The sequence below is a fragment of the Aulonocara sp. 'chitande type north' Nkhata Bay genome, linkage group LG4 (assembly GCF_057382095.1).
Source record: "Aulonocara sp. 'chitande type north' Nkhata Bay isolate Kocher_YH1m ecotype deep benthic linkage group LG4, A_spYH_male_GT1.1, whole genome shotgun sequence".
In the NCBI taxonomy this organism is placed as follows: Eukaryota; Metazoa; Chordata; class Actinopteri; order Cichliformes; family Cichlidae; genus Aulonocara; species Aulonocara sp. 'chitande type north' Nkhata Bay.
In genome coordinates, this window is record NC_141347.1 from 8,751,049 (window position 1) to 8,770,440 (window position 19,392).

Sequence of the window (19,392 nt, forward strand, 5' to 3'; positions counted from 1 at the left end):
TGCAGATAATTACAGTTTGTTGAGCCTTATCTATGTTAAATTCTTCTCAAGTAAGGACAACAAACATATGTTCAGAGAACATCACAATGTGCATTATGTCAATACCTGATAAAAATCTGAAGCTGTGAGCTAGCTAGCTTTATTTGGCTATTGATGAAGCTTTCTCCTACTGGCTGAAAATTGGTAGTTGGTCCTTCTCCTTTTACATCAGTGTTTCCCAACCACTGTGCCGCGAGAAATGATCGGGTTTGCCCTGGAAGATTATCTGGTTCTACCTGATTAGGACTCTTAAGCAACACCACCAAACCAAAAGTGTCACAAAAAGCAATTTGATGATCTTCCCCCGCGCACCAGGTATAGCAGAATGGGCTCAATTTGTCCCCAGTATACCTTGTATGCTTTCTTCTGACCATTACTCATGCTAGGGCCTTCATCTGGGTCAGAATTTTCTCCAGGACTCAGGTCAGATTGACTGCTTTATCTTTTCAAATATTTATCTATTGCTATTATAAGCTGCATGGTCTCAGAGCATGACTATTATGTAATTTCTGTTTTACTGGCAGTTGGCAACCCATTTAATTAGAGCAGGTAGTTGTACTGCCCTCTAGTGGAACAGAATGTAATTGGTCTGCCCATTAGTCACGCTGGTCGTTTAGAGCAGCGGTCTCCAACCTTTTTTGCGCCACGGACCAGTTTATGCCCGACAATATTTTCACGGACCGGCCTTTAAGGTGTCACGGATAAATACAACAAAATAAAACTAGCACCGGCACCGAAAAAAAGAAGATTTATTCATAACACACGTGAAAAGACTCAGGAAAACCGAGTTAACGCTAAAAACGATAACAAAATAACGCTGAAAACCAGACATTTCACCCCTGAGCCTCAACTCTCACGGCCCGGTACCAAACGAGTCACGGACCGGTACCGGTCCGAGGCCCGGGGGTTGGGGACCGCTGGTTTAGAGTACTCATCAGGTGGAATCAGATAATCTTCCACGGCACACCTGATCATTTTTCATGGCACACCTATGTGCCGCAGCACAGTGGTTGGGAAGCACTGCTCTAAGCGACCCAGATGAAGGCCCTGGCATGAGCAGTGGTCACAAGAAAGCAAAAAAGGTATATTGGGGACAGACCGAGCTATACTTGGTCTGCGGGGGAAAATTCTCAAAATGCTTTTTGTGACATTTTTTTTGGTGGTGTGCCGTGTGATGTTTCTAAAGTGAAATATGCGCCGTGGCTCCAAAAGGCTGGGAAACACGGTTTTACATAACCAAGGTGAAAAAATGTAACCTTCCTGCTTGACAATCCTGCTTGTCCCCTCACTCAGAACTCATCTGCTGTCCCTCAATTTCTCTTAACAGTTGTTAACAGTAAAGGACAAGCAAATGTGATAAAAGTGCAGACTTTCAGGTTTAATTTAAGAGTTTCACAAAATATATTGCATTAAGTGTTGGGATGAGACTCTATGACAGAGACTCTATGGAACTACAAATATGTGGTACAATGAGATACTGATGCAAGTGAGGAAAGGCCATCGTCAGACTGACAAATCCAAATAAACCTGTCAGAGAGATAAAAGAAGCTAGCAAACACTTTCAGAGTGGCTAAATCAACAGTCTGCTGCAAAAGAAAAGATTTTCTCAAGGCAAAGAAATAAGATATTCATCTAGACTTTCATCCAGGCGTTAAAAACGGAAAGAAAATGGGGGCCTATGTAGTGTAGAATTCCTAATGTAATTCATCTGTAATTCCTGAACAATTAGTGCAATCCTTTTGTAAAACCCTTGAATAAAAGTCTACACTTTAGTCACATTTTGATTGAATTATTTAAAACCCACTGTGGTGGTGTCCAGAGGCAAAGACGCACTCTAACTAACTGTAAGTACGAAGTGAGAAAGCAGTAATGTCATTCCATTGACGCCAAATCATAATTTCCTGTCGACACAGTTGCCAGAAACATCTTAAAAGTTTGTTTTTTGATTGTCCCACATTATCTTTAAGCTTCAGTGAGCATGAATAACTCATCCCTGTCGGCAGGCAGAAAACAGAAACCCAAATTTGGGGTGATGGCGAGTCATGCCCCTCCACTTCCTCCTGTCTCACATCACTGGGTATCTAATGAAGCAACAATAAAAGAGCAAAAAAACAAAAACATGTTACTTAAAGTCACAGGGGGATTAAATTGGATCTGTCTAGGCATTGGCACAATTTAGGAATTTACATTCATGGAAGTGTCATTGCTGAGGTGCTTTATAAGTATGGAAAATAGTCATTTATAACACAAATTCTGTGTGTCTTTTTAAGTTGTGTCTACAACTCAGTGTGGGGATATTTCTGCAGGATACTGATGACACATTTTCCAAACATGCTTCTATTCTTCTGCGTTTACTATCCTGTGTTTAAGGCTTGCAGTCCACTGCGCTCCTGCTCTGTCTGCGGTAAACCTTAAATAGAATTTGGCAAATTACAGCTCATACTGTGTTTTTGCATGGGTCATGTGTTCAAAGCAGCCCATGCTCCAACCTTAATGTATTTCATGGCGGTTTGCCAGAGTCCAGATTAAGAAGTACTCCCATTAAATATGTTATCCTATTAAATATAGATGATAATATCCCTGGTCTTGTCTTCCTTTAGTGTTGTTTATAGCAGGGCAAGCATCAGGTTGTTGGGAGAAAATAGCCAAGTCAATCAATTAAACCATGCTGGGAAAGGTGCCAGATTTAGAGAGGATTGCACCTTTTTCTGGATTTCCATTAATAAGTAGTGATGTAAGACTGCAGTTAGGATGATGAAAACTAGAAAAAATAATAATATTTTAGACTGGAAGAAGAGCCGATGAGCAGTCATAGACTATTTTACAGTTTGCCTGTTTCTGTCTGTTCATCTTACTGTTTCTTGTTCTCTCTGAGCTGATGACGTGCTTGTCAGAAATAATTGAGAAATATGGATTCAGAGGAAAAAGCCAGAGCCAACTGCGATGCCTTCATTCCTCAAATAAGAGAAGATAGTGGGAACAGACAAATAAGAAGATCATTTCAGTGCAGGCTGAACATTTTTTGCTTTGTCTGCCATTTGATCGTTTTGTGATTCCGCAGTGCGTTCCTAACGCTTAATGTGATTTGAGTGCGTTTGAATGTGCACTTAGTAGACACGCATGTTTTTAATTTTGTTCTTGCATGCTAGATCCTGTGTTAACTGTGCTTGGTATATTTGTCTGTTTAAGTTGCTTCAAGGTTGCATTGCTCTCACAGTGTGCTTATTTTTCTGTGGCGTGTGTGCGTCCTCCCTCTAAGAGCAACTTTGTATCCTGGATGGTGGTGATGATGATGTTTAAATATTCAGAATTATGCATATTTGTGCAAAAGGACACTTGCATCACACATTTACTGGTTGACTGGCACTTCCTTTCAGACTTCACTGGCAATTTGGAAAACAGAAATCTACACCAAACTATATGACCAACTTTCAGTTTTGACTTCCTCTCATTTTACATTATAGTTATTATCATAAAGAGTAACAACTAAAAACAACATTACCCTTCATGCACACAAATGTGCATGTCAATCACAGTCTAACTTGGTCCTAAAAGGTTCCCTCAAACGTTGTTGTCAGTGAAATTTTAGTTTACAGTATATCCAGTCAAATCCAGGCAGCTGGGACACCAAGCAAATATATCTAATGCCTGGTGTAAAACAGCATCTATAAAACGTTTTATGCACGTGTGATCTATTATAGTCTTTACAGAACCATAGACAAAACAACAGGTGAGTAAAGCAAATACAGGTTGAATGTATTTATAAAAGCAGGCACCATCACATACAACTTACTGCAATAAATTGTTGAAAATGTTGTGCCTAAAAAGAGCCTAAGAGCAGTCAGACTATGGTTACTATCACTGGAAACCAACCCAGCAAAACAAACTTCACTTCATGATTTTATGTGCATTTCCTGGTTGGCATGTGGCATACCACTAGTACACAAGGCTGGAATTTATTGCGTATTATAGCATGTAGCCACGTGTGCTTTCCAAATGCATTGCTAATACATCTTCTATAGTACCAGCTTAGGTGTTTCTCCTGTCCAACCATATCATGTGATGTCACTAAAAATAATCTGTCTTCATCCGGTTGTTATTTTACAGTGTATGTACACCACACCGAAATATTTCAGCAGGTAATAAATTTAAACGAGTAACATTTTAAAATAAGTTATGTTCCACAAAAATGTCTGTTCTTTGTTTTTTGGGGGATGAGTCAAGGCTCCAGGTGACAGTAATAACAGACGTTTATTATTTACAGTATTTGTTAAGCAATGAGAATAAGTATAGTTCAGTAAGATAAACTCATAGAAGACACTTATCTCTACAAATAAACAAATTTAACATTAGTAGGAAATTAGTCCAGCTTTGCTCAATTAATGTGCATAATTGAACTTATTAACAGGATGCGAAGAACTAAAAGCTATCACTGAATGTCAGAGATGCCTCTAACTTGCATTGCAGAGATATCTACTGAAGTTAACTCTCATCAGGTAGTCCTCATCCAGGGACTCATGTGATACCTTTTTGGTACCCAAAGATGGCCTAAAGAGTAGGCTGCCCTCAGTGCAACTTGAAAGGACCAAGAAGTAGCGCTGCCTAAATGTGGTATTTTTCTTTTGTAGAGTCTGTAGCTATTATCAAACCTGAACTTCGAACAATTTTTAGTTAGCTATGTTGGTGTAGTTTTCACACACGTCCTTTCTCACATGTAGCACACATCAGGGAATACTCTGGATGCAAACTACTCTAATTACTTTGGTTTAGACAAAAAAACTACCTGAATCATGTTGAAGGACAGGTAGTCAGTGCAACAGTAAGGACAGTGAGGGCTTAAGCTCTTGTAATGCACCCACTAAAGAGCACTATTAACAAGACAGCTTGCTGGTTAGAGTTTGTTTTTAGCCTAAAATTGTGTAGCTTCTTTAACGTATCGTCAACCACAATGGTCGTTAAATCATTTTGATTGTATAGCAGCGTCTGGCAATGGTAGACATAACAGACTGGGGGTTTTGATGAAGTTAAGAAATGTCAGCCTGGAAAGCACAACTTAGGATATCAAGCACCACTGAGTGCTCTTGTGAAACCACAGAAACCCTTTCTAAGGTAAGATACATATCTTGCATAAGTTAACCCAACTGCGTAAGAGGGGGGAAAAATGTCTGCTTTAGCTTATTTCATAAAAACTCATATTTCAACATGAATTTAGAGTAATCCTATTATCTTCACTACATCAACTTACTTTCACTGTCATAGATGCAAGAGTTATTTACCAAAATAGCTGGTACACCCAGTTAAATCAGATTTAAACCTGAAATAACGAGTACAGCTATAGTAACCATAATCTGATGGCTTTTTATCAGGTGTTTCTCTGACACAGTATGTGATTGGTTCCTCCTCTTATAAAACCCTCCCCCTCGGCAGCTCCCATCCTCTCTCCCAGCGGCTCAGTGGATGACAGCAGTGCTACATCCTCCAACTCTGAACCCCTCAGCCCTGACAGAGCAGGGCCGGGGAACGAAGCCGGCAAGCAGCAGCAGCGGCGACGGAAGAAGAAGAGGAAGGGCCGTGATGAGGTCTACGACTTCTTGGATAGCCAGGAGAATAACATCAGCAGGATGCAGGATAAAGGCAGAAGGGAGGTGGAGGAGGACGAAGATGAGGAGGAGAACTGGGAGTGGGAGATCAGAGAGAGTGGAGGAGGGGGTAGGGTAAAAGGCAGAAAGACTAAGAGTCGGGCAAGACTTCCAGAGGAGTGGGGAGCTCCACAGCAGCCTGTCTCTCCCACACCAGCTACAGTTGCCCCTAAGTGGGCTGCAGGTGCTGACATTGGCTCTAGTGACCCCAAAGCTCCAAACTCCATCCCCAGCCCCACTCTACCCTCTGCCCCTGAACAGATACCCACAAGTTTTACCAACTGTTCCCATGTTGGCCAAGTATCAGATTTGTCTTCGCGCTCCTACGAGCCTATGTGTTTAGATGACTTTTCTGTGTCTGTTAAAAATGGGCAAAAGCCCATTGAAGAGAGAATGTCAGCCAAACCTGAAAACCATATTAGCACAGCTGCTAGTACAGTCACCAAGAATAGTTTAGCTGGGGATGTCAGCGGTAGCCTAGCACTAATGACAGGGGACAACCTAAGCCCTGTCTCCCAGACCTTCTCTTTCCTTGATTCAGTTCTCCAGACCCCACCGGGTTCCACTCCCGACTCCCAGACAACCACCCCCATCACCAACACAGCCTCACTTGCTCCTGCTTCCCTCACAAAGTCAACCCCAGTAGAAACCACTGTCCCTGCTTCACAAGCTGCTTCTGATTTCAACCCTTTCAAGAGCACTTCAGACCTTCCCCCCACTGTGTCCACCAGTCCATCACCTTTAACTTCAGCAGAAACATATCCTTCAGCAGCCATAGCTGGATCGGCCCTCAACGTCGATGCCAAGCCTTTCATCCCCTCAGCCACACTAATGTCCTGCACAGCTACCCCCAGTAATTCGGAGGCCACTCCTGTTGTTAGAACAGCAGCAGTGGCCTCCACGGGAACCGCCGGTCCTGCATCCTCTACCACTTCAGCCACACCTCTTAATTCCTCAGCTGCTTCCTGTAAGAAAGAAGCCACCCCTGCATCGTCATCACCAGACACTCCCCCCAAATGCGTACCAGTGTCCCTTAGCTCAGCCACACCCCCTCCTCCCATCACCCAAGCAGCCCCTCCCTCTCTCCCTGCACACTCAGACCACCAGGAGTCCTCGTCGCCACAGCTCCCCCCATTGGAAGGTTGGTGAACTACAGGGAAGATTATGAATAACATGGAGCTAATTTAAAGAAAAGTGATTGTAGGCTAGAATAGCAAGAAGTAGTGATGTTTGTCTCCCTGTATGCATGGCTCTTTGCCTGCTTGGTGCTCGATCCTGTCGCCTGCGAATCCGAAATAACCGGGGCCCGACAGATATATCCAGAACAGCTTCTGTTTAATCAGCTTTTAAGATATTTACCTTTACGACAGATAAACATCTGCTCTTTGTTACTACTGCAAATATAATCTGGAAAATATCGCAGACAGAAATTCATTTGTGTCCAAATATAATAATATCCTATGCTGCCAGCATGACTATGGGACACAAATGTACTGTGCTGGTCGGGCCCTACAAACCTGCCAGGGTAAACTGTCTGATTGGATTTTCCTCTGCCTGCCTCTGTGTATCTGTTACTGTGATCATAACAATTTGATAATACTTGACCTGCTGCTGATAGCTGCTGCCGTCTATGCTTGCTCCACTGTCTACTGTTTCATGTGATTGTCAGCTGCTATGTAACCTACCACTATCTCCTTTTTGTCTGTAAAAACACACATAACCTGGGTCGCTGCATGGAAAAGCCAGTTTGTCAATGCCTTTCAGATTCAGTCAGTAACTTTGTAGACTTTAATCATCTGCATAGAGGCAAATTAGTGTATGTAGAAGAGGCAAGGTGTGGCCGTGACCATAGACGTCATATAAAAGATGGACAGGATGTAGCCACTGTGATGCCATTTGTTCATTTGCAAACTTTAGAGGTGTGTTTCTGCTGTCATGCTGCCATCTTGTCTTTTTGATGCCAAACTGTGAAATTAAGCAGGACTGCACAGTCATAGGAATGCAATGTGTCAGTCAAAATCAGGCTGGAACTAAAGCATAACCTTGTTATCTGAACTAATAGTGACTCATCAGAAAAATGTCAGCTGAGGTCACAGAGCGAGGGAGCCCTTAGACTTCTGTACTTCCTTTTAGACACCAGGAGTTACCACTTCCTGAGTATCAGAAAGCACTTGATTTTTCAGATGCAAAGGCTATGCCCATCTTTTATACACAGTCTATGGTTGTGAACAAGAAAACTGGAAAATGTGTTACAAATTCATCTTTCATTTATTTATTAGGTCGATAAGGCACAAAACCCAGTTTTTTATTTTTTCACCTCTAAAGTTTTATTTTCGCAGTGATTTTCAGTAGTGAATTCTATTGCAGGTGTTTATTATAAACTATATATGACGTGTTATATGTTAAAGATGCATTACTCCATTCAGCTATTTTCTAAATTCTCTACAATGTAGTATTTGACCCAAAATGAACCAAAAAATCCTCAAATCTCTACTACTTTGAGCCACAGGATGTGACCTTCATCATAAAGTTACCCATGTGTCACCTGTGAGTGACCATATTTTCACATTAAAGTCAAGTATCGGTCTCTGAACCATTTTCATGTCCCTCATTGTTAGATTAAATCTTGTAACAAGGGACTTCAATTTATTCTTTATATTTCATTGGCCAAGAATTAGGGGATCTAAAAAAAGATCAAACGGTGGCCCTCACCGCAGCAATGTGCTCCGATGTGATCAACTCAAGAAAATACCAGCAAAGAGGAAAATACTGTAAAACACATAACAGAAGTTGGATAAAACACAAGTGAAACAGAAAAAAACGGCACAAAAATACCAACTTAAAAACACAACAGAAGTGTTTTTGGGGAGACAACAATGTGGACGCAACAGTTACAAAATTCACAAGCTAACAGTAAACTGCTAATAGCAAACACATATGTGCAGTTTTTATGTGAATCATATGATAAAAACACACAGACTCCTCTGTTTCTCTCATGCATGTCTCAGTGCAGTCCTTCACATGTTTTGGTTTCTGTCACATTCATATCGTAACACTTCTCTGCTCTTGTTTTGTGAGATTTTTTTCTAGTTCCACTCTGTTTTATTCAGCTTCTGTTGTGTTTTGTGTGTTTTTGTAGTATTTTTCTATTTACTGGTATTTTCTTAAGTTGCAGTCTGTTTGACCTCTCAGGACCACCAATCTTAAACATAGTTAATTTGTAGGTACGGAGGAATTTATATTTTTGCTCAGGTCATACTTCAGATTACAATCTTTGTTTTTGCATTATTATCCTGATTAGAAGTAACCTTCATGTAACAGGATTTTCCCCTGTTGTTATTACAACAGACAGGCATATCCATCCAAATCTAACCAATCACCAGCCACATAGTAACCTGCAGTTTACTGTCCAGTGCCTGGTAAGGCCTGCCTCCTGTAACCTGAGAAAAACCCTGATGGCACCTCATTCTAGTACTCCTTCCTCTTACTTGAAATGCCTGCATTCTAGCCTGATCACTCTGTCGCTACAGACTACATCTCGTACCCTCCTTATGAAGATTTACTTTCTACTGTAATTCCCTGTGCTTCGCTTTAGTCCCGACCTTAAACCACCCTGACACTCCTGGTGAAATATGTGTTTAATGCTCTTTAGATAAAAGGTTTTGTCAAGTAGCTAGAATTGCGTCTGTCTCTTCCACACAGATCTTGGCCTGAGCGAAAGTTTTCAGGTACATGACTCAATACTCGAGTCTTATTTTAGCGAGAGAGGTCTTAAAGCAGAGGGATTGTTAGAGCTGACGTTGGAGAATTGTGTATAAGACAATGGAGTTAATTCTAAAGCGAGTAAACTTGATTTTTTTCTCTCTCCCTTTCCATTTTTTCTTTTTCATAATGCCACCAACAATGTAACCTCCACAGGTAAGAACAAGTTTCCCTTTTCCCTTTTTCTTCTTTCTGACCCAGGAAGTTTGCACATCCTTATGTTAGATCATTTTGGGGATGTTTAGTATGCTTGTCCCTGTGTTTGTTTGTGGATGTGGATGACAGTGAAGTATTTAAATACACAGAACACAGAAAATGTATTTTATTTCTAAAAGTGAACTGAGGGATGTTCCTGTGGTTTAAGATTCTTAAAGCTAATTTGAGATTTCATCCACCTAGCCCAGCATACATCACCACATTACCTTCTTTAGGTGAAAACTGTACACTGTATGTATCTCAAGTCTAAGGTTCATTCCCTCCTTTGTAAGATGGGGTCTGACGAACTCACTAATGTACATGGAAAGAATGCCTGGATCTGTCCATTTATAGTCCAGTTTTGACCTGGAGACTAGAGATGGACCGATCCGATATTACGTATCGGTATCGGTCCGATACTGACCTAAATTACTGGATCGGATATCGGAGAAAAATAAAAAATGTAATCCGATCCATTAAATATCACGAAAGCACCTCGCAAAACTTGCAACACGCCGTAACTCACCTCAGAACGTTAGCATGTCGGAGCAGTATGCATCACGTGATAGAGCGGCTGTGGCATGCAGGACCTGTCGGTGGTCTGGATAGCATGTGGAGCTTCGCTAGCAACCTGGCATTTCATCTCCGACAAAGTTATCCCCGAGAGAAGTAAAGCAAGTGTGTAAGTTCATCTCTGAATGTTTGTAAAGCATTCCTGTGTTAAGCTTAACAAGCGACTGCCTCTCTCTCTCTCTCTCTCTCTCTCTCCTGCTGCTACTTCAATCATGAAACTGCTTAAATGATCAGCTGATCGGCTTTTCTGTTGCGAGTCTGTCTCTCTTGTTTGTTTTTGGCCCACTTTGCACCAGAAAGAGGAAACCAGCGGCTGAACAACAGCAGCACGTTTAAGCTTGATAAGCTGTTGTTAGAATGTATTTAATATTACTTTCTACTCGAGGATCTTTTTCTACGTAGCTGACGCTGGTAACTGTGCAGGGGCGGATCTAGCAAAGTTTAGCCAGGGGGGCCGATAGGGCATTAACAGGGAAAAGGGGGCACAAAGACATACTTTTCTTTCTTATTCTCATTTAAAATGTCGAGCTTTTAATAAATAATTATCTGACACCCAAAGTTTTAATTTGATGTAAAATGAATAGAAGTCAATTACTGTATATAGTGACTATTAAGTCTAATATACCCTAGTAAGCTATAGTACTTTTTACTTTGGGAAGGTACCATCTGTGCAGTCTGCAATTTTGTTGAAGAAAGATGTTGAATCTATTTAATATTTCTTGAAAAATAATTGATTTCTGTGCATTTTTTTTCACACTGCATCAAATTAAGGTTGATTACGTCGATTAAGCATCATGAGGTGGCGCGTGAGGGGTGGTTCCTTATTTTTTATTTATTTATTTTTGTTGTTGCTGGGAGTTGGAACCCTATTAGTTAGGTTGCTTAATATTTACGCTAAGTACTCTTTAAAATACCAGAATAGGGAGGATGGTGTAGGTTTAAGTTTATTAGATTGATCAGTATTGCTGAACTATGAAATATTTTTTTTGTATACAGGTATAACAGAATAGCTTTAGTGTAGTTGTTGTTTTAAACTTGAGTATGAACTTGCAGACTTGCAAAATGCAGCAAGATATTTTAAAAAACAGTTTTGTTGATTAAAAAACACTATATCGGATTCATATCGGTATCGGCAGATATCCAAATTTATGATATCGGTATCGGTATCGGACATAAAAAAGTGGTATCGTGCCATCTCTACTGGAGACTAATGTTTAAACCAGAAATCTCATAGAAAATACATCTATAATTCATTTTCATAAAGATATAAGTAAACAACCAGTGACTTTGAATGACTAAATAAATGTAAGTGATGATACTTGGCACTCTCTAAATGGGTTGATTTTTATGGTGCCTAAGTCAGCCCCACATCCTGTACGACTCTTCAGCATTACAAATACAGTGATGATGTTTGCAGGGCTGCGATGATTTTTCACAGATTTTTCCTTAAGTTTTTATTCCACAGTTCAAATTTGAACTGCACATTTCCCATTGTGTTTGCAGAAAACTTTATGGTTTGTTATTGCTACGATTTAGTGTTACCAAAAATCTCAATGACATTTCCTAACAAAAGCTGGAAACGACTGAAATCACAAATTTATTCAGCTGTTTGTTGCAGGATGTGTTTAATGTGGTTCACTACACATTACAGTACTTGGAAGACAGTTGTGTTGCATTTGACATGTATTTCGCGTGGTTTACTGTGAGACTGACATCACTATGTAAGGCATAGTGATGTATTGATGTTTTTTTTGAATGACCACAGTTATAGTGAATCTTTCTCATCCAACTTGTATCCTGTAGCTTGTATTTCTGTGTTTGCTGAGAGGCAAAAACGCTAATGCTGGAAATAGAACAGCTCTAATAAATAATTTAAAGTTACTGTGAGAGTCATGTCCACGGTGAGTGTATGTACATTTTTCACCACAACTGTACATTATTTTCTTTGGGAATTAGTAGAGATCACAAATGGAGTTATTAAAGAGTCTGTTTGAGTTTACCTGAAACACAACTTCTATGTGACTGCTTAAAATGGGCAGGGTTGTATCCACAACAACATAGAATCAGTGATTGCAGGTTAAATGATTAAAAATATATTTTTAACAGTAGTATTTCAGTAATATTAGAGACAACCAGCCACCCTTCCTCCAAAGGGTGTCTGGTTGTATGGTTGCTGCTGTGCTCCGATGTGATCAAATATTAAATATTAGATATTAAAAATTGCTGCTGTTAATGACCTTGTGTGTTAGTCTCTTCACTCTGTGTAATTTGGCCCAGACTGCGCAGGTTGTATGTTTTTATTACCCAGCCAGTCTGGGAGTTTCTCTCTCCTGACTTTATCTTGACTCCATCTATTTTTAACTCTGCATCTTTCTCTCATATACAATATTGATGACAGTGACTGTTTCACCCTTATGTAAGGCGAACACACCCTCATTTTTTCAATGTGCATGTAGTCCGAAAGAAAGAAGAAATTGTTGTCGTTCCTGCTGTGTCAATGTGTGTGTGTGAGACAAAGAGTCTCTGGTATGCAAAGCAAAGTGGCAACCATCTTTTACCTGATGCTGTGTCCTGGATTCGTCCTTGAGAGAGAGCCAGGGAGATTAAATCAAAGCAAATTCTAGAAATTGAGATAACCACCGGGAAACCCAGTGTGTTGTGGTTGGCTGTGTAACACTGCATACAGTCATGTTGCAGTCTGTGTCGGCTGTTAAGAAGGTTGCTGTTGTAGAATCTCAGCCCTGCTCACTGGCTCCATCAGGTGCCTGCTACAGAAATTACACCTATGAACCACTGCTCTCTGAAATCATCACCAAGAAACATGTGCAGGTGTCATAATATTGTCGTGTCTCGGCATAACTGTAAATATTCTTTTTTAGTTTTTACAAAGCATTGTTTTGTCACATTCATTTGGCAAAAATCCAATTTTGGTTCTATTTTTGAAGCATTTTATGGTCTAAAATGTAGGACAGAGGACAGAGAGGACAGAGTCCATCTGACTGAGTCACCTTAGTGTTGTTATTAGAGATGGACCGATCCGATATTACGTATCGGTATCGGTCCGATACTGACCTAAATTACTGGATCGGATATCGGAGAAAAATAAAAAATGTAATCCGATCCATTAAATATCACGAAAGCAGCTCACAAAACTTGCAACACGCCGTAACTCACCTCAGAACGTTAGCACGTCGGAGCAGTATGCATCACGTGATAGAGCGGCTGTGGCATGCGGGACCTGTCGGTGGTCTGGATAGCATGTGGAGCTTCGCTAGCAACCCGGCATTTCATCTCCGACAAAGTTATCCCCGAGAGAAGTAAAGCAAGTGTGTAAGTCCATCTCTGAATGTTTGTAAAGCATTCCCACGTTAAGCTTAACAAGCGACTGCCTCTCTCTCTCTCTCTCTCTCTCTCTCTCTCTCTCCGGCTGCTACTTCAATCATGAAACTGCTTAAATGATCAGCTGATCGGCTTTTCTGTCGCGAGTCCGTGTCTCTAGTTTGTTTTTGGCCCACTTTGCACCAGAAAGAGGAAACCAGCGGCTGAACAACAGCAGCACGTTTAAGCTTGATAAGCTGTTGTTAGAATTTATTTAATATTTCTTTCTACTCGAGGATCTTTTTCTACGTAGCTGACGCTGGTAACTGTGCAGGGGCGGATCTAGCAAAGTTTAGCCAGGGGGGCCGATAGGGCATGAACAGGGAAAAGGGGGCACAAAGACATACTTTTCTTTCTTATTCTCATTTAAAATGTCGAGCTTTTAATAAATAATTATCTGACACCCAAAGTTTTAATTTGATGTAAAATGAATAGAAGTCAATTACTGTATATAGTGACTATTAAGTCTAATATACCCTAGTAAGCTATAGTACTTTTTACTTTGGGAAGGTACCATCTGTGCAGTCTGCAATTTTGTTGAAGAAAGATGTTGAATCTATTTAATATTTCTTGAAAAATAATTGATTTCTGTGCATTTTTTTTCACACTGCATCAAATTAAGGTTGATTACGTCGATTAAGCATCATGAGGTGGCGCGTGAGGGGTGGTTCCTTATTTTTTATTTATTTATTTTTGTTGTTGCTGGGAGTTGGAACCCTATTAGTTAGGTTGCTTAATATTTACGCTAAGTACTCTTTAAAATACCAGAATAGGGAGGATGGTGTAGGTTTAAGTTTATTAGATTGATCAGTATTGCTGAACTATGAAATATTTTTTTTGTATACAGGTATAACAGAATAGCTTTAGTGTAGTTGTTGTTTTAAACTTGAGTATGAACTTGCAGACTTGCAAAATGCAGCAAGATATTTTAAAAAAACAGTTTTGTTGATTAAAAAACACTATATCGGATTCATATCGGTATCGGCAGATATCCAAATTTATGATATCGGTATCGGTATCGGACATAAAAAAGTGGTATCGTGCCATCTCTAGTTGTTATCAACTTTTTTCATTAGAAAAAACTGGGCTGCATTTCATTTTTTATTCACAAATGTGCTCCACATTTATTTTCAGTGTTTTCAGTGTCAGATTTTTCTTTTAACTGGCAATTAAGATTGAGTTTGTTTTGCATGTGCGACTGCTATCCACTGACAAAGCTGTCACCGCTGCTTGTCTGAGCACTAATTAGGAAAATTTGAAGAAGTGTTTAAAGCCATTGCTAACTGTTTCCATGTGATCGGTGCAGACTTGTTTTCGTAACAATAAGCAGCAGCATCACTGGTGCCAGGAGGCTAACACTGGTACAGCAACAGCTTTGCTAAATTAGACAAACACTGCATTAGTCAGATATATATGTTTCCTGAAGTTGCTGGTAATGGTTCCGTTTACGCATAACTAACATTTTACACACAGCAGCTTTCATTTAGCTGCATTTGTTTTACATGTGGACTGGCAGACCGGGGTGGTGGTCCCCATCTTTAAGAAGGGGGACCGGAGGGTGTGTTCCAACTACAGGGGGATCACACTCCTCAGCCTCCCTGGGAAAGTCTATGCCAGGGTGCTGAAAAGGAGAGTTCGTCTGCTAGTCGAACCTCGGATACAGGAGGAACAATGCGGTTTTCGTCCTGGTCGCGGAACACTGGACCAGCTCTTTATCCTCTCCAGGATACTTGAGGGTGCATGGGAGTTTGCCCAACCAGTCTACATGTGTTTTGTGGACTTGGAGAAGGCATTCGACCGTGTCCCTCGGGGTGTCCTGTGGGAGGTGTTGCGGGAGTATGGGGTGTCTGGCCCATTGCTACGGGCCATTCGATCCCTATACAACCGTTGCAAGAGCTTGGTTCGCATTGCCGGCAATAAGTCGGACTCGTTCTCGGTGGGTGATGGGCTCCGCCAGGGCTGCCCTTTGTCTCCGGTTCTGTTCATAATTTTTATGGACAGGATTTCTAGGCGCAGCCAGGTGGCGGAGGGCTTTCGCTTTGGTGGCCTCAGAATCTCATCTCTGATTTTTGCAGATGATGTGGTTCTGTTGGCTTCATCGGATGAGGGCCTCCAGCTCGCACTGGAACGGTTCGCAGCCGAGTGTGAAGCAGCGGGAATGAGGATCAGCACCTCCAAATCTGAGGCCATGGTTCTCAGCCGGAAAAGGGTGGAGTGCCCACTCCGGGTCGGGGATGAGTTCCTGCCCCAAGTGGAGGAGTTCAAGTATCTCGGGGTCTTGTTCGCGAGTGATGGGAGAAGGGAGCCGGAGATCGACAGGCGGATTGGGCCCTGGATAAAGCAGATGAAGATGGATGGATGGATGGATGTTTTACATAAGTAGACAGCCCACATCAACTAATGGCTCAGCATCTTACTGAGTATGTGCTAGGGCGTTCTATCTCAGCTCCAGCCCAACAGACTGACGACCTGTCTAGGTTGTACCCCAACTACTGCCCTGTTGCTGAGATAAATGACAGCCCTCCCGCAACCCTGAATTAGATAAGTTGAAGAAAATGAATGATTGAATTAATAAATAGGTCACATTAGCTACCTACCTTACTCCTTTCATGCTGTTTCTGACTTAATCACTGTCACAAATGTCTCAGAACAGCGCCTGCCACTAAATATTAATGAATACAGTATCAGTCTTCTTTTAACTCTAATGGTCTTGAGTAAAATGTACTTTTGAACATTTTGACATTGTTAGCCATAACCAGAGAGCGCTCAATATCAAGGTAAACGTGATCACTCAGCACCAGAAGCTTCATTATAAGGACATGGTGAATTTGAAAATTTCAGCTATGTTAGAATTAAGTAAGATTGCGTAACCAGTATTATCTTTTCTATTGGTAATGAATAATTATGTGCTAATTATTTCTCATCCTAAGTAATCCTGGTCCTTCATACTCTATGACCAGAAACTGTGAAGAAATTCTGAGTTAGGAGTGATGTGATCTATGTTCGCTTTCACCATTGTCGAGTGTAGAAACTCTAGCACCATATCACAGTAACAGTCACCTCAACGCGCTTCATATTATTAGATAAAAATATGTCTGTGAAGGTTCTCAGTCATCCAGGTCATCATAGTCTAAGGAGCTAGGAAAGAAAAGCTTCTGGACTTCTTTGAGTTGCTTGAAGACGTTTCACCTCTAATCCGAGAAGCTTCTTCAGTTCTAAGGGTCCGTTAGAACTGAAGAAGCTTCTCAGATGAGAGGTGAAACGTCTTCAAGCAACTCAACTTCAAGCAACTCAAAGAAGTCCAGACGCTTTTCTTTCCAAGCTCCTTAGATTATTAGATAAAGTTCCTACAGTAACACAGAAAATAAACAACAACTATGAGATCTCTGTGCAAGCGCCTGGCGGCAGTTGAAAGGAAAAACTCCCATTTAAAAGGAAGAAACCTCTGGCAGAATCAGGCTCACTGATGGACAAAGGACACACTGTGGAAGAAACGTAACATGCACCCAACCTTGAGATGATTGATACTACTCTCATATGTAACAAATATGTAGCTTCAACCTGTTAGTTTATCTTAATGTAGAGACTGGAAACGTGTATTTCACCTAACTATCCATGCTTAGATATCTGACTGCTCACTCATCATGACAGCTCATTTGGTTCAGTCACGTGATGACTATGTAAGGTTGCTTATCTCTCAGTAGTGTTTAGACTCTCTAAAATGCAGAATTTTACTCACAAGTGAGCTCAACATAAGACATAGATCCTCTAAAGAACAGCTTTGGACTGAAGATTGACATCTTTACCTGTCTTCTCCTCTGCCCTTTGCATGCCAGTGTTTGCACTATTCCTCCTTCTCCTGTATTTTTATAATTTTTTCACTCCTTCCCATCTGCTGCCTGCAGATCATCTGAAAGTCGCTCCATCTTCCTGCGTTCCTGCCAATTCTGACTCACTGGCACGTAACAAAAATTGCAATGTAGAGGCTAGAAGTATCTGCCAGTCTTCTATTTGCTTATTTGGGTCTCAAAATGTATCTTTTTCTTTCTTATTTTAGGACAAAATATATTGTCTTTGATGTTTTATCAGCTCTAATTTTCCTAATTAAAAATCTCTGTGGTGCTTTTAAATTAATTCCAGTCATAGGAACAACAAGTGGGCTAAGGGGGAGGTTTTGGAAATAATTTTTGTTTCTTGCCCTCCTTTTCTCCCGACTTATCACCTCCATACTTCACCCCAGTTTTCTTCTTAGTAGCCTCAATCCCCTCTCTGGTTAAGTCTCTTCCTCATGTATTAGCTTTATTTAATCTTTCTATTCCTACCGTTCTCCCGCTTTCTCTTCTACCCTTTATCATGTCTCATCTTTATCTTCTGTCTTCCCCATTCCCCCGTCTACCCACCCTCCTTCTCTCTATTTGTCCTTTCTTTTAATGCCCTCCATCCCTCATTTTCTTCCCCTGCCTCCTCCCTCCCTCTTTGCCCTTACTGTCTCCTCCATCCACATCACGTCTTTCCCTCTCCCTCCCAGACTCCCCGCGTTGCTGCAGAACCATAATAATCACCGCATCGACAATTTGGGTGTGGGTGGGGGCTGTGGGGGTGTCGGCATTGATGGTAGTTTGGGAGGGAGGAGGGTTGAGGAGGGCGTTGTCAGGGAGACATGGGAGGCGGTTGCCGTGGAAACACAGAGACTCTGCAAGTGAGGGATGGAGAAGGGGTGGACTGGGTGTGACACTCAGTGAGGTCGAAGAGTTAAAAATAGAAACGCTCTGACAAGATCCCCCTCCCCACCACCACCACCACCACCACCTCTCCACACTGCTCACAGTTTCTCTTTCACTCTCTCTCCCTTTTCTGATCTGTGCCACGGGCAACCAGCTGTGGCATGTTCTGCCTTCATCTCCAGTTTATCCTTGACCTTCAAAAAGAGAGCTGTTTGTGACCTCCACCTCCGATAAACTGCGCCACAAGACTAGATAAGATTTCATTTGCTGCTTTGTCTACGTATGTGATTTTGTTTTGCTGCCTCAAGCTTCTATTTGTGTCCCCAGTGGCTCTGTGGTTGAGTTGCCAAAGTTTTAGTCAAGTACAGATTTTTACATTTACACTCAGGAGGCTGTATTTAACAACTTCAAATTTCTAATCATCAAACTTTCCAGAGATAATTTCTCCAGGCTGAATTTGCATTTACAGCAGGCCTTTCATAGGCAAAGTACAGCCACGTTAGCATACTAATGAAAAGAAAGCTTGGAAAGGACAGGAAGGAACTGGAGTAAAGGAATGAAATATTGGAGCTCATTGCTATCGTTTCTCTTTTTGCCTATGAAGATAATATTGAAAATATTACTTAACTTTAATTTCGTTTGCAAAGAAAAAATGTCTTTAACAATGTGCATAGGGTTAGGGTATTCTGAACAGTATTCTGCCTTAAAAATCACAACAGTAATTAAAGTATGCTAACATAGGCAAAAATAGGCCTAATAATGCCAAATAATTGCAGCTATTAAGTCTATAAAATTAAGATTCTTTAATTAATGGCTGAACTAAGACTTAAGCAGTCCATGCAAACAAAGTAACAAAGGCAGACACGAGGCAGAGTACTAGAAATATTCCCAAAACTCCAAAAAAGCAAAACTCATGGGAATTATGCAAAAGCAGTGGAGTTGCAATGCAGTTGTGGAGAGACAATCTGGCAAGGAAGAAATGGAAGCATGAGGTTGTACCTGTAAGTATCGAGTGACTCACCTGTTGGGAAAGGTGTGGTACAAACAGCAAGAAAGTCAAAGTAACGGCAGTAAAACCAGGA

At 41.1% G+C, this 19,392-nt stretch overlaps 1 protein-coding gene across 5 annotated transcripts in view; it reads left to right on the forward strand.

Moving 5' to 3' along the window:
- LOC147331912 (uncharacterized) overlaps window positions 1-19,392 on the forward strand; it is a 133,338-nt gene that overhangs the window by 54,544 nt on the left and 59,402 nt on the right. For 4 of the 5 annotated variants that reach the window (XM_086288245.1, XM_086288247.1, XM_086288248.1 and 1 more), the window contains one exon: window positions 5,467-6,819. The exons of the other annotated variant lie outside the window; for it this stretch is intronic. In XM_086288245.1, the coding sequence (XP_086144371.1) occupies window positions 5,467-6,819 (1,353 nt within the window). The remainder of the gene's footprint in view (window positions 1-5,466; window positions 6,820-19,392) is intronic. 5 annotated transcript variants of the gene reach the window in all.